At 38.3% G+C, this 15,537-nt stretch overlaps 1 protein-coding gene and 2 pseudogenes across 4 annotated transcripts in view; 2 read left to right on the top strand and 1 right to left on the bottom strand.

Annotated features, from left to right (window-relative positions):
* SBNO1 (strawberry notch homolog 1) overlaps nt 1–15,537 on the top strand; it is a 55,035-nt gene that overhangs the window by 22,457 nt on the left and 17,041 nt on the right. For all 4 annotated transcript variants that reach the window (XM_057744664.1, XM_057744663.1, XM_057744662.1 and 1 more), the window contains exons 8-23: nt 36–169; nt 356–446; nt 1,694–1,855; nt 3,559–3,694; nt 3,775–3,880; nt 4,024–4,177; nt 4,962–5,144; nt 5,685–5,782; nt 7,830–7,981; nt 10,188–10,385; nt 10,772–10,939; nt 12,203–12,378; nt 12,850–12,981; nt 14,297–14,432; nt 15,155–15,267; nt 15,357–15,428. In XM_057744664.1, coding sequence (XP_057600647.1) covers nt 36–169; nt 356–446; nt 1,694–1,855; nt 3,559–3,694; nt 3,775–3,880; nt 4,024–4,177; nt 4,962–5,144; nt 5,685–5,782; nt 7,830–7,981; nt 10,188–10,385; nt 10,772–10,939; nt 12,203–12,378; nt 12,850–12,981; nt 14,297–14,432; nt 15,155–15,267; nt 15,357–15,428 — 2,211 coding nt within the window. The remainder of the gene's footprint in view (nt 1–35; nt 170–355; nt 447–1,693; nt 1,856–3,558; nt 3,695–3,774; nt 3,881–4,023; nt 4,178–4,961; nt 5,145–5,684; nt 5,783–7,829; nt 7,982–10,187; nt 10,386–10,771; nt 10,940–12,202; nt 12,379–12,849; nt 12,982–14,296; nt 14,433–15,154; nt 15,268–15,356; nt 15,429–15,537) is intronic.
* Nucleotides 2,046–3,438, top strand: LOC130858343 (ubiquitin-conjugating enzyme E2 variant 1-like; annotated as a pseudogene).
* Nucleotides 9,365–9,477, bottom strand: LOC130859757 (U2 spliceosomal RNA; annotated as a pseudogene).

The raw sequence follows: 15,537 nt of genomic DNA, 5'->3' as shown, positions 1-15,537 counted from the left end.
AGGAATAGATTAGTTATCAGCGTTTTCTTTTTCAGCAACATGAAACATTCCTGCCTAATGGAGATCGTGCTGGCTTCTTAATAGGCGATGGTGCTGGTGTAGGAAAAGGAAGGACAATAGCAGGAATCATCTATGAAAATTATTTGTTGAGTAGGAAAAGGGCTTTGTGGTAAGTGCTAAAGGCTGGCTGTGGAAGCTTTCATTTGCAAATAATCCAGCGTATGGGGATGGGTCTTAATGAGTAGGTGTAATTTTTTTGAGGTGTCAAGGTCTGGTTTTATTTATTCCTGAATACTGTTAGAATGATAGGATTTGCATTTAATTTGTGTATTTTCCTTTTTTTTTTTTGTGGCAGGTTCAGTGTTTCAAATGATTTAAAGTACGATGCTGAAAGAGATTTGAGGGATATTGGAGCAAAAAACATTTTGGTCCATTCGTTAAATAAGGTATGAAAGTTTTCTATTCAGTTGGTCATTCAATAAATATTGACTTATCTGTGAGATGGGAATAATAATAGTTTCTACTTCGTAGGGTTGTTAAGAGGATTTAATGAGTTTTTTCACAGAAGGCATAGTGAGTGCAAGTCGCCGCTATTACTGGTTTTTGGATGACTATGTGTCAAATAATATGCCAGGTAGGGTTATTTAGTCTCTTTTAGTGGAGTTTATTCTCTGAGTCTTCAGGGTTTTTTGTTTGTTTTTGTCTGTTTCTGAAGTTACTACATATGGGTGAAACTCATAACTATGAGTATGAGGGTGCAGTGTAATAAAGCTGTATGGACAGATAGTGTACCCATCGCGTCATGTAGAAAATTGTGGTTTGGAGACTGGTTTAGATATTTGTACATTCAGTGGACTTGTATATTTGCGTCTGTGTTCATGTTAAGACAGTTCTATCAAATGGAAGAAAATGTGTTTGTCTGGAAGCACAGTTTAATGTTCATGTAGCAAATCTTTATTGGCTTCCTACTGTGCACCAATTCCTGGAGTCACAGAGTAGAATAGAGAGACCTAGTTCCTACAAGTGCCTTTCTGCTAGCCCTTTGAAAAAAATAAGTAAATGTAAATCTGCTTTCCATGCCAGTCCTAACTTGCTTCAGTGCTGAGTCCTAAGTTGCTTCAGTGTTGCCCTGCCCATCAGTGGCTTTTTTTGGGTGAGGATTACTGAAGTGGGTTGATAGGTAAAGTACTGTGTCTTGAATGACTACTAACAGTTCAAAACTAAAACATGAAAAGGGGCATCTAGAAATATTTTTGATTTCTAAATCAGTGTAACTGAGGAAGCCCACAGTAACTTAATTATAATTCTTATATGTCCCTCAGATCTTAATTGCAGTGCTTTGCATATAGTAAATGCACAACAAATATTTGTAGAATGAATATCATGACTTTTTCTTGGGGAGTTTGGTTTGTAATTTTTTTTTTTGTAACCTTTTTTTTGATGATAGACTTTCTTGAGACTTTGATAAAAACTGGATCCTTGTGGGTTAAAGTTGTATATATCACTTGAGGGTTCGTGTGTGTGTGTGTTTGTATGTGTACACATGTGTATGAGAAATTTTATGTATGATCTTAAGAGGTCCTTTGACTTTCCTAAAGCCCATCGTGGTTACACCAGTTTCCTGCTGTAGAAATTTGGTTGGGATAAATATTTAAGAGACAGAAGTGTATTGTTCTTCTCTTTTCTTTTTTAGTTTAAATATGGAAAAATTTCTTCCAAACATAATGGGAGTGTGAAGAAGGGTGTCATTTTTGCTACCTATTCTTCCCTCATTGGTGAAAGTCAGTCTGGTGGTAAATACAAAACGAGGTTGAAACAACTTCTGCATTGGTGCGGTGATGACTTCGATGGAGTGGTATCCTTTGCAACAAGTTTTATATTTTTTAATGACAGAAAATGTAATATACAGGAATTCTGAGGTTAAGTAAAAAAACTGCTGGGATGAGAGCTTTAATGATCATATAGAGTCCAAGGGAGTCAGAAAGTGGATTCTGTTTTGTAGCTGTCATACACAAGGCCAGTATTTAAGTTCCTGCTTTAGGAAAATGTTAATAGTTATGGGACGTGCTGAATACCATATTCGCTTTTTTTTTTTTTTTTAGTTTGTGATTAAAGGCAGATTTCTTTTGCCACTAATGATCATTAAACTTTTTTTAATTAATTAATTAATTTTATTTATTGGCTGTGTTGGGTCTTTGTTGCTGCACACGGGCTTTCTCTAGTTGCAGCGAGCAGGGGCTGCTCTTCATTGTGGTGCTCAGGCTCCTCATTGTAGTGGCTTCTCTTGTGGAGCACGGGACCTAGGCATGTGGGCTTCAGTAGTTGCGGCACATGGGCTCAATAGTTGTGGCTCATGGGCTCTAGAGCACAGGCTCAATAGTTGTGGCACACGGGCTTAGTTGCTCCGTGGCATGTGGAATCTTCCTAGGGCAGGGCTCAAACCCATGTCCCCTGCATTGGCAGACGGATTCTTTACCACTGCGCCACCTAGAAAGTCCCCATATTCGTGTTTTAACTTAGTTATTTCCAAACTTACTTGCTCATAGCATACCTTTTACTATCCTGCATGAGGAACACCAGTTTTTGAAATGCTGATTAAGTTGGCTATCAGTTTTGCTTCTCTTTAACAAAATTTGCCCAAATTATCTGTGTGGTGGATGTTTTTAGCTAGTGGATCCTTTCCCTCATTCTAGTTAAGAATTAAATATCTAGTTAAGGAGTGACAGTGCCTCAAGATGACAGCTACCATGGACTCGGACAATTTATGAAAACTGAATATACAGCCTTAAAATAGAATGTGGACCTAAATACCCAGAAACAACCCCCTTTGTGAGATTTGTAACAAAAATTAATATAAATGGAGTTAGTAATTTTAATGGAGTGGTGGACATAAGAGCCATAGCAATGCTAGCAAAGTGGTAGAATTCATATAGCATCAGAGTTGTCCTGCAAGAGCTTCGGTGCCTGATGATGTCTAAAGAAAATATGAACCCCCCCCAACCACCTAAAGGACAGTGTTACAGCAGTTAGTCAAAAAGAAAAACTGCAGTTCCCCCCCCACCCCCCATTCAGTTTAAGCAGTCTTCATTTTCCACAGTAATGGAAATCTAGTAAATTTTCTAGATACCAAAAACAAAAAAAAAGAATTAAATATCCAGTTAAGATTAATGCCAAATTCATTGAATGCCTCTGAGGTGGGTGGGGGGGAGCAGGAATCAAGGAGAGGCACATAGAGGGCTTCATTTATATTTGTAACCTTATAGAAGAAGAAAATCTGGAGCAAATATGGCAAAATGTTAAGATTTGACAAAACCAGATGATAGTTATGCGGGTATTAATAAAAAAAAAAAAGTAAATGCTCAGAGGCTTGTTATCAACAGCATCCCTCCCCAATAATCTTGATTTTTTTTTTTTTTTTTTTTTTTTTTTACTCCAGCTGCCACCCCAGAAATCTTGAATGTTTCCCAAGGCCTCAGGGAAATAAAAGTTAACTATTCCTCAAAGATTATAGAGACACTTATTACTAATGTGACATGTTCCTTAATTTACTCCTTACAGATAGTGTTCGATGAATGTCATAAAGCAAAAAACTTATGTCCTGTTGGTTCTTCAAAGCCAACCAAGACAGGCTTAGCAGTTTTAGAACTTCAGAACAAATTGCCAAAAGCCAGAGTTGTCTATGCTAGTGCCACTGGTGAGTAGTTATTTATTTAAAAGAGATATATGTGTGTGTTTTTTTTCAGCTATAATATGTTTTGTTTGGGGGTTTTTCAGGTGCTTCTGAACCACGAAACATGGCCTATATGAACCGTCTTGGAATATGGGGTGAGGGAACTCCATTTAGAGAATTCAGTGATTTTATTCAGGCAGTAGAACGAAGGTAATGCAGTTTACAGTATACACTATTTGTTCTCAGTAGCAATCAAAAAATCTAAAAAAGGTGTTATTGCTAAAATCTCTTCCATGTATGTTAAAGCTCTACTATATTTAATGATAGTTACTGTGTGTTTTAATTTTATTCAGAGGTGTTGGTGCCATGGAAATAGTTGCTATGGATATGAAGCTTAGAGGAATGTACATTGCTCGACAGCTGAGCTTTACTGGAGTGACCTTCAAAATTGAGGAAGTTCTTCTTTCTCAGAGCTATGTTAAAATGTATAACAAAGCAGTCAAACTGGTGAGCATGTTTTTCTTAACTCCTAGTACTTTTTTTAAAATAAATTTTATTTATTTATTTATTTATTTATTGGCTGCATTGGGTCTCCGTTGCTACGCACCGGCCTTCCCTAGTTGCGGTGAGCAGGGGCCTCTCTTTGTTGCAATGCACGGGCCTCTCATTGCTGTGGCCTCTCCCATTGTGGAGCACGGACTCCAGGCATGCGGGCTTCAGTAGTTGTGGCATGTGGGCTCAACAGCCATGACTCATGGGCTCCAGAGCGCAGACTCAGCACTTGTGGCGCATGGGCTCAGTTGCTCCATGGCATGTGGGATCCTCCCAGGCCAGGGGTTGAACCCGTTTCCCCTGCGTTGGCAGGCAGACTCCCAACCACTGCGCCACCAGGAAAGCCCCACTCCTAGTACTTTTAATATACCTGGTAATGTTTCTGTTAGCCAGTTTTGTCCAGTGTAGTGTCTGTCAGCTCACAGGAGTATATTTCTGCTCTAAAACAACAGATAATGACTAATTTTCCCAATTTTCCACGTTTTCTCTTTATTAAAGTAATTTACAAAAAAATGGCCATTTCTTTCAGTTGTGTAGTTTTAAAAATCACAATGAGAATTTTGGGACAACTCTATGTGAGCGTCCTAAAAAACATTTGCTTAGAGATTCCCAAGTTATTGAAAATGCTTCATTGAATTAATGTTAAATGGTGTTTTGCACATTGTTTTGATTGAATTGGTCATTTTAAAATCACATTCAAAGATTGAAATATCTAAACTGTTGATTGTGCCACCTTCAGTGGGTCATTGCCAGAGAGCGATTTCAGCAAGCTGCAGATTTGATCGATGCCGAGCAGCGAATGAAGAAATCCATGTGGGGTCAGTTCTGGTCTGCTCACCAGAGATTTTTCAAATACTTGTGTATAGCGTCCAAAGTTAAAAGGGTTGTGCAGCTAGCTCGAGAAGAAATCAAGAATGGAAAAGTAAGTCGGAGAATGCATTAACAGATTGATCTGTGTGTTTTTTTAGTCTTTTGGGTGTTGAAGTTTTCTACTTATAAAAGTCTTTTCTTTCTAAAGGATAGTTGTGAAAGTATTAACATGGTAAGGCTTTAAAAAATGCATTTTTAAGATAACAAAGCAATACTTTTTATAAAGAATTTGGATAGCTCAAAAAAGTATAAACAAATAAACATCACTATAAGTTGGCTATCCATAGATGTAAACCACTGATAACACATAGATATATATTACCTTAAGGTTTTTTCCTTTTTGGCAAATATATATCTACTTAAAGCGCAAAGAACTGGGGCAGGGGCTTCAGTAGTGTCCACTGCTGTAATACTATTTCCTAGCTAAGTGTTTTACATGTAGCATGTCTCAAATATGTGTAGAATAAATAAATTGGTACACATGTACAATAATGGGTGATTTTTGTTTGAAATCTTTTTTTAAACTATTTAAAATATGACTTAAGAAACCACATACATGTTTTTATTTATAATTCTTTTTTTTTTTCTCCAGTGTGTTGTAATTGGTCTGCAGTCTACGGGAGAAGCTAGAACATTAGAAGCCTTGGAAGAGGGCGGGGGAGAATTGAATGATTTTGTTTCAACTGCCAAGTAATGTTTTATGATTTTGAGTTTTTACTTAGTTTAAATGTTGACATTTCCTAGAGGCACAATTTTTGCCTTTTAAAGTTTTCTGATCTTAGTTTTTGCAGTCCTGTGTATGCATAACAATATGTCTATTGGAAAACAATAACATGGAAGTGCTGAAATGTTAAGTATTTTGACAATATTATGTCCAGTAATTGGACTAACTGAAGGGCTTGATTTTTGTTTGTTTTGTACATCTTGGAAATCTGACAGCTTGGTTTAAGTTTCCGTTTTGTTTTGGCGTTGTGTATTTGAAACTACCATTATCCGGAGGAGCAATATAGTTTAGTTTGCCCCAGTTTAGTATGCTTTAATATAAACATTGCAGATAATCCTGAGATAGTCAAAAGAGATTTTAAAAATGTTTTTGACACTCTTTCAGTTTGCCTGAGACAGTTCTAACTCTGGTAGTAAAATTAACAAAATAAGTTTTGCCTTAGGGGTTACATTCAGGTGGCTCCTTGTAAGATAGATATAATTTAAAACTGCTTTTAAAAGCAAAACATGAACCTCCTAATGTGTATCTTTCCCATGCTTGTGCCTAGTACTGCATCTGAAACGATAGGCAGTGGTCACATGGAGCTGTTAGGCAGCTGAAGTGGCTAGTCCAAACTGAGATGACCTTTAAGTATGAAATACACACTAGGTTTCAAAGACTTAAGGAAATATAATGTAAAACATTTCATTGATTACCTTTTTAAAGTGATAGGTTAAGTTAAATAAAATGTTAAAATTAGTTTCACAGTTTTACTTTTTAATGTTGCTACTAAAAAGTGTAAAAATTGTGCTTGGCTTGCATTATATTTCAGTTGGACAGTCTTGGCCTAGGATATTAAAATTCATTTGAGCTGGAGTATCAATATTTTGTAAAATCGAATAAAGTGTACTTTCTTTTTTAGTAAGACATAGATTTTATTATTCTTAACTCTTGCACGTACCTGAAAATGGAAAATAAATGTGAAATAAATTGGTTAAAGGATTGTTAAAGTTCTTTACATTCAGAATCCAACTCTTTTGAATCACTTTTTGACTCAGTCACTGATGTTCAGTTTTTTCTCATGGAGTCTTCCTCTGTGCAGCATTTCTGGAAAAGAATCAGGAACCATTGGTGCTGAGTTCCTAAGCCAGCTTAACAATTATGTGGAGCTAACCTACTTTTATTTATTTATTTATTTATTTGGCTGTGTTGGATCTTCGTTGCTGCACAAGGGCTTTCTCTAGTTGAGGCGAGCGGGGGCTACTCTTCATTGTGGTGCACGGGCTGCTCATTGTGGTGGCTTCTCGTTGCAGAGTACGGGCTCTAGGCTCGTAGGCTTCAGTAGTTGTGGCACATGGGCTCAATAGTTGTGGCTCACAGGCTGTAGAGCTCAGGCTCAATAGTTGTGGCACACGGGCTTAGTTGCTCCGCAGCATGTGGTATCTTCCTGGGTCAGGGCTTGAACCTGGCTCCCCTGCATTGGCAGGTAGATTCGTAACCACTGCGCCACCTAGGAAGTCTGGAGCTAACCTACTTTTTTTTTTTTTAAATAAATTCATTTATTTATTTTATTGGCTGTGTTGGGTCTTTTTTGCTGTGCGTGGGCTTTCTTTTAGTTGCCGTGAGTGGGGGCTGCTCTTCACTGTGTGCACGGGCTCCTCATTGCCGTGGCTTCTCTTGTTGCGGAGCACAGGCTTTAGGTGCATGGGCTTCAGTAATTGTGGCACATGGGCTCAATAGTTGTGGCTCACGAGCTCTAAAGTGCAGGCCAAGTAGTTGTGGCGCACTGGCTTAGTTGCTCCGCGGCATGTGGGATCTTCCTGGAGCAGGGTTCGAACCCGTGTCCCCTGCATTGGCAGGCGGATTCTTAACCACTGTGCCACCTAGGAAGTCTGGAGCTAACCTACTTTTGAAATCCAATTTGGAAATGCTGCTAATAAAGTATAGTTATCTTAAACAAATACATTCAGTAACACTGAATGTACTTTGAATACTGAGCCACTAACTGTCACTCTTTCTCTCTTCTACAAACAGAGGAGTGTTGCAGTCACTCATTGAAAAACACTTCCCTGCTCCAGACAGGAAAAAACTTTATAGTTTGCTTGGAATCGATTTGACAGCTCCAAGCAACAACAGCTCACCAAGAGATAGTCCTTGTAAAGAAAATAAAATAAAGAAGCGGAAAGGTGGGTACTTTTCTTTAAATGGTGCAGTAAATAGTGTTAACTTGAGCATTTTGATGCAAGCTGTATTTGGGGAATGTACTGCCTTCTTTGAATTGGCTCATATAGGGTTTTTTTGTTTTGTTTTTGTTTTTGTTTTTTTTAAAGGAAGTGTCCTTTATTTGGCCACACCCCACGGCTTGTGCAATCTTAGTTCCCTGACCAGGGAGTGAACCCAGGGCCATGGCTATGAAAGCACCATTAGGGAATCCCCATTGCTTGTGTAGTTTTGAATGCACAAGTAATTCTCTGTTTTAAATTGGGGCTTTAACCATTTGACTGGTGCTAGGTATTGTATTGAGCACCGCCTGCACATGATATCATTGAACCCACAAGGGATCCATGTGAAAGTAGGTTTTATTTTTTCAGTTTTTTTAAAATTAATTAGTTAATTTATTTATTGGCTGAGTTGGGTCTTCGATGCTCCACATAGGCTTTCTCTTGTGGTGCGCAGGCTCCTCATTGCAGTGGCCTCTCCTGTTGCAGAGCACTGGCTCTAGGTGCATGGGCTTCAGTAGCTGCGGCACACGGGCTCAATATTTGTGGTGCATGGGCTTAGTCGCCCCACGGTATGTGGGATCTTCCTGGACAAGGGCTTGAACCCATGTCCCCTGCATTGGCAGGTGGATTCTTAACCACTGCGACACCTAGGAAGTCCATATTTTTTCAGTTTTATAGACGGGAAACTAAGGAACAGAAAGACTAAATGGTTAAGCGATATTCCCAGGTTTACACAACTGCTGGGTGATAAATGGGGAACCAAAATCCGTTCCTTTCTCTGTGTGTGTGTGTGTGCGTGTTTATATAGTGTTCTTTAAAGAGACTTCTGTTAGTTTAGTTATTAGGAATACACTCACTTATGTTTGTTAGACATTTATAATAATGCAAACTTGGGTTTGTGTTTAGGTGCTTACTAAGCTCTTTGACTTTCAGAAGTTAACTTCTCAGGCTCTCTTTTTCTAAAATGGTGATAACTCATTATATTATGAAGACTATGGTGCTGTGTGTTCTAAACCCAGTGCCTGACACTTTAACCTTATATTTCATCTGTTTTAAGAAATGCTTTTTTTTCCCTGTATGTTTTTTGTTTTGTTTTGGTTTTGGTTTCATAGTGGACTTTATTGGGAAAAGTTAGTGTAAAAAACATTCAAATTCATAAAATTTAAATAAGAAAGTAAAATTATACCTTGCAGCTATAGTAATCACTATAGAAATCACAAATAAGGTAAGTCTAAATTATTGCCTAAGCAAACACTATTTTGTCAGGTTTCTCTCATAAGCCCAAGGCAGGAAACACTGCAATTATTAGAAGTGAGCCCAATGATGAATTTGCATTTGAAGCTGAAGAAAGGGAAAAAAGCATGTTCTAATATATTGTCCTCGGGTAGAGAACTTATCAGATAATAAACTGATAAGAACAGATACTACACTTGATCTTAGCCAAAAGTCCGAGAAGCGATTCCCCGTATGTTTTTAATATGGCTGAAAGTAGGTTGGCTAATATAGTATAATTGACAGTATTTTTTATTTTAATGGCACAAAAAGTAATGCTGAGTTGTAGAGTCAGTGACATCTTAGAGTGGACAGATAGATGGTCATGTTTCCCTTTTCTGAATTATGTTTTCACCATCTCATTAATATTTTAATGTTCTTCTTAGTTTTGATTGGTTTATCCCAGATATCTTTTATGAATATTCAGTAAGATAATTCAGATCAGCACCTTGTTTGACTTCTAAAAATGCAATTTTATAAATTAGGTTTTTTTAGTATTCCATAAAGTATTTGCATATTTTATAAATCTATAATTATTAGGCCTCTTCTCTCAAGCTGATACACAAATGGTGACAATGACAAACATTCTGTTTCATCTCTGTTGTCCTGAGATGTTTATTTTGAAACTTGTGCACTTGAAGGCTGTCTTGAGTTTGTACTTATGTATCTAATTTCTTCTTAAAAATAATTGAATATAACCTGATTTCTTAGAGGAGTCCAAAAGGTTAGCCCTTGTTTATGAACTTTTAGTTGTTCTTATATACTTACACAAATGCTTTTTTTCCTGCACTTCTCATTTGAATTAACTAAGTGTATTAGCTCATGAACTAAATGTAATTTCTTGGATCTTTGGAACAGTGTGTTTTGGCTGACTCTGTTGTTTGGGATTTGAGGATAGGTGAAGAAATAACTCGAGAAGCCAAAAAAGCACGAAAAATAGGTGGCCTTACTGGTAGCAGTTCTGACGATAGTGGAAGTGAATCTGACGCCTCCGAGAATGAAGAGAGCGACTATGAGAGCTCTAAAAACATGAGTTCCGGAGATGACGACGATTTCAACCCGTTCAGGGATGAGTCTAGTGAGGATGACGAGGATGGTGAGCTCCTGAATATGTTAAATGTAAACGAAAGGGTAGTTACTTCTGTGTATTTGAAGTGGGGTATTGTACTAAAACCTTTTTTTTTCCTGTGGAAATCATCAAACAGATTTTAATCTTTGCTTGGTGGGAGCGCCAAGCTTGTCTGTCTTCTGGAGGTTTAGCACATTTATGTGAGATCATGACCTCAATTTTGTACACTTATGTTTTTGACCTGAAACCATGGAATGTACCTCACGGTGTATGGATGTGCTGGACCACTGTAGTTGGTGGTGGTTTACAAGTTGTCGGTCAACAACACGAAAAAACTCAACAGTTGTTTCATTTGGAAATGAATGTACTTGTGTTAACAAATGATTTGATACATGTCTTTCCTTAATTTTCAGATCCCTGGTTGATCAGAAAAGACCACAAGAAAAACAAAGATAAAAAAAAAAAGAAAAGTATAGATCCAGATTCTATTCAAAGTGCCTTATTAGCATCAGGTCTTGGATCAAAACGACCTAGTTTCTCTTCTACACCAGTTATATCACCTGTTCCTAACAGTGCACCAGGTATCCATGTGGAAGCTACCTTTGTCTGTGAAATGTACTTTTATTTTTTAATTTTACTTCATTTTGTTTATTTATTTAATGATTTATTTGTTTAGTTTATTTATTTATTTGGCTGCATCAGGTCTTAGTTTTGGCACTCAGCATCTTCCTTGTAGCATGCGGGCTTCTCTTTAGTTGTGGTGCGTGGGCTCAGTAGTTGCAGTGCTTGGGCTTAGTTTCCCTGCGGCCTGTGGGATCTTAGTCCCCTGACCAGGGACCAAACCCACATCCCCTGCATTGGAAGGCGGACTCTTAACCACTGGACCACCAGAAAAGTCCTTGAAATGTACCTTTTTTTTTTTTTTTTTAATTTGGTTACACTGGGTCTTAGTTGTGGCAGGCAAACTCTTTTATTTTTTTAAATTAATTAATTAATTAATTACTTGGCTGTGTTAGGTCTTTGTTGCTGCATGAGGGCTTTCTCTAGTTGCAGCCAGCAGGGGCTACTCTTCTTCGTTGTGGTGCGCAGGTTTCTCATTGTGGTGTCTTGCTGCGGCGTGTGAGTTCTAGGTGCTCAGACTTCAGTAGTTGTGGCTCGAGGGCTCTAGAGTATAGGCTTAGTAGTTGTGGCACTCAGGCTTAGTTGCTCACAGCACATGGGATCTTAGTTCCCTGACCAGGGATCAAACCCGTGTTCCCTGCTTTGGCAGGTGGATTCTTAACCACTGCACCACCAGGGAAGTCCCCGGAAATGTAGTTTTTTTTTTCTTCAAATATTTATTTGTTATTTGTTCATTCATTTTTGGCTGTGTTGGGTCTTCGTTGCAGTGTGCGGGCTTTCTCTAGTTGCGGCGAGTGGGGGCTACTCTTCGTTGTGGTGTGCAGGCTTCTCTTGTTGCGGAACATGGGCTCTACGTGTGCGGGCTTCAGTAGTTGCAGCAAGTGGGCTCAGTAGTTGTGGCTGGAGGTCTCTAGAGCACAGGCTCAGTAGTGGTGGTGCATGGGCTTAGTTGCTCTGTGGCATGTGGGATCTTCCCAGAGCAGGGCTTGAACCTGTGCCCCTGTGTTGGCAGTGGATTCTTAACCACCGCGCCACCATGGAAGTCCTTGAAATGTACTTTTAAACAAAACAAATATTTAAACTTTGTACTGATTTTTTTTTTTTTAGACTAGTGGTTTGTTTTTTTTTAAGAACTTTTATTGAGATGCAATTGACATACAATAAACTGCATATATTTAAAGTGTAAACTTTGTACTGATTTTTGACAAATATACTTTATCTAGCTAACAGTAACACCAACAGCAATAGTAGCCTTATAACAAGTCAGGATGCTGTGGAAAGGGCCCAGCAGATGAAGAAAGACCTACTTGATAAACTAGAAAAATTAGCTGAAGACCTCCCTCCTAATACCCTGGATGAACTTATTGATGAACTCGGTGGCCCCGAGAATGTTGCTGAGGTAAATATGACTTGATCAGGGCTGTGTTTCTTCTAGGTAATTTTTTTTCCCACTTTTAAACCCTTTAGAATGAGTGATATATTTGGTATTGTCATATAATTGTCTCACGTCCTCTCTTAGATCTTAGAACCCTTGCTCTAACTCCGGTTGTCATCCTAGAACAAGCCAATTCCTGCCCCTAGTATCTTGAGTATCTGCCCCAAGACACACATCTCTGTTATTGCACCTGTCATGCAGCCTTTGTTGTCATTGAGGCATGTGTGTTTTCTCCACTGGAATTTGAACTTTTCAGAACCAGGCACTGTGTTGCAATGTTCTTTCTCCCACAGTGCCTGGTGCAGGACAGGTTGCACAGTACATGTTGGCTTTATTATCCCTTTCACCTCCCACTAGGTTTCTCTGAGGGAGTCCTGAGTTTCATGCACTATGGTTAGATACCGTAATTGTAAGTGACAGTGTTTGGCTTTGCAGATGACTGGCCGCAAGGGAAGGGTTGTCAGCAATGATGATGGAAGTATATCTTATGAGTCAAGATCCGAACTTGATGTCCCTGTGGAAATACTAAATATCACGGAAAAACAAAGATTTATGGATGGAGATAAGGTATAAATCATGTCTGTTGAATGTTGTTACCCTGGTTTTTTTAGGTAATTACATATAATCATGGAACATTTTATGTTTTTATTATTTTCTTATAAATTAAATGTGGTAAGTATTTTGTGCACAGAATTAGATGTAGCTCTTGATAGCTTTGGAGCCTTTTGAGGTGTTAAATCAGAATATTAAATTATTGGGTTCTCTCAGGTCATCTCAGTGGCACTACGATGCTACACCCTAGTGTCAGTGTAATTTTGAGTCTAGAAATATATTTAAGCATGCCCAGATTACTAGGATCCTTTGGTTTTGCTGTTTCTTGTCTTGCTCTGCCATCTTCTATTAGGACAATTTACTCTGAATGGCTGTAGGTTGCACTTGCGTAAACTGACCACTGCAGAGTTTGTGGTTGCCTTCAGAGGCCCTTTCCGTATGCTTTTATTGTTAAATAAACTTCATCAATTTTCACATTGTCAAATCAGTTCTTCCTCCGTCTAGTCGGAATTGCTACAAGCGTTTGCGGATGAGATTGCTAAAAAATAGGCAGGAGTACCACTTCAACCTGCTTCCTTAATCTAAAAGGGGTAGAATAAAATCTTATCTCTTTATCCATATTTTGCTTTGTATTTCAAAAATATTTTTGCTTCTGCAACTAGAGAATAGATGATAGTTATTACCATTATCGAAGTTGTCTTTTAAATGTATTTGAAAGCTCTTGTTACATATTTTAAAGATTATAGATAGAGGTGTCATCAGTTATTTTATGTACTTGTTTCATTAGTAATTTAGGCATGTATGCATTAGGAATTCTATTAGTTGGATCAGATTTGCTGTTAAGTGACAAAATCCAAAATCATGTTGACTAAAACAGAGTGGAAGTTCATTTCTCTCATGTACAAGGTTGAGTAGGTAGACCAGGACTGGTATGGCCCCTTGAAAACTAGTTCTCTTCTGTCTTGTTCCTTTAATGTGCAGCTTCCATTTCCAAGTTACCTCCATATTCCAAGACAGCTATTTCACATTCAGTCATACACCTCTACATTTCAGCCAGCAGAGAGGAAAAAAAGAGGAGAAGGGCATATCTTCAATTTTGGGACATTTCCTGCATGTTGTTCATGTGACCTGCTGGCTGGAGTGTGCCACACTTAGCTGTAAGGAGACTGACAGATATAATCTTGATTCTGGGTGTCTGTGTAACCATGTACAGCTAGAATTGAGGGTTGTATAATTTAAAAAGTAAAGAAGAATATGTACTGGTAGACATTTCCCTGCTGGTCTTTGTGCAGAAGTGATCTTTTGTTTTTTCTCCTTATATTCGATACAGAATATTGCTATCATCTCAGAAGCTGCCAGCTCAGGTATTTCATTACAAGCAGATAGGAGAGCTAAAAATCAAAGGCGAAGAGTTCATATGACTCTGGAATTACCGTGGAGTGCTGATAGAGCAATTCAGCAATTTGGTAAGTTCCTGCACTGAATTTCACTTCATAGCCAGGAATTACTGGGGAAATATTTTGTTAGCCATATTAAAACTAGACATATGTGTATATTTTGGAGATGCTTGTGTATTGCATAGATCTTAAAATATAGAGCGCACCATGAATTTATTTTGTAGCTGTTTTGAAAGCTGTAAGAGACCTGCAGTAGGGCTTTCTGGCGTTACTTTCAAGAATGGGGCTGCTGAGGAATGTCTTCATTGTAAACCTCCAAGGGATGTATGTTATCCGTGTTAGAGCAACTGCCACTTGATGTCTTTTTCAACCCCCAGTGGCTTCACTGAGGGCACATTTCTCCTCCTTTCCCTTCCATCTTCATGTCCCTGTCACCTGGTGGTTTAAAAAAACAACAGTTTTGGGAGAATCCAGCGCAGCTGTGCATCAGCAACATTGTGGTCAGCCAGACTGGGGCAGCATTAATGATGTATTTATCATTTAACAGTTTCATGGCAGTTTCTGTTCCCTTGTAAGGGGGAGTATTGTTCTGAATAGGGATGTTGTCCAAGTCAGTATTTTTGATTTTGTATCTTTTGGGGGAGTTAGGGTAATTGTTACATTCTTTCATTTTTCCTCTGGTTTAAAAATTTCTGGATACCAGCTTACTGTTAATTGCTAGGAATAGATCTGAGAATACTAGTATCTGGTGAACAAAATCACTGATTTTCTTTTTTTTAATGTCATTACAGGACGAACTCATAGGTCAAACCAAGTTACTGCTCCCGAATACGTCTTTCTGATTTCTGAATTGGCAGGAGAACAAAGATTTGCATCTATTGTTGCTAAAAGACTTGAGAGTTTGGTAAGTTTTTGAATTATATTGATGTGTGTAAAAGATGATGTGTGTTACCTGTCTTCTATGCCTTGATTGGAAATTTTATGTTTGGATAGGGCGCACTTACACATGGAGACAGAAGAGCAACAGAATCTAGAGATCTGAGCAGGTTCAACTTTGATAATAAGGTACGTTTCAGCTTTCAGTATCTGTGAAAAATTGTGTCAGTATATGGTGTCTGTAAGGAACAGAAAGGGAAAGTGGTTGCTGTTTAAAACTTAACGTTATCTTATGGTT

This window comes from Hippopotamus amphibius, chromosome 8 (assembly GCF_030028045.1).
Source record: "Hippopotamus amphibius kiboko isolate mHipAmp2 chromosome 8, mHipAmp2.hap2, whole genome shotgun sequence".
Lineage (NCBI taxonomy): Eukaryota > Metazoa > Chordata > Mammalia > Artiodactyla > Hippopotamidae > Hippopotamus > Hippopotamus amphibius.
Note: the sequence above shows the minus strand (reverse complement) of the source record. Positions and strands in the feature narration are given on the sequence as shown.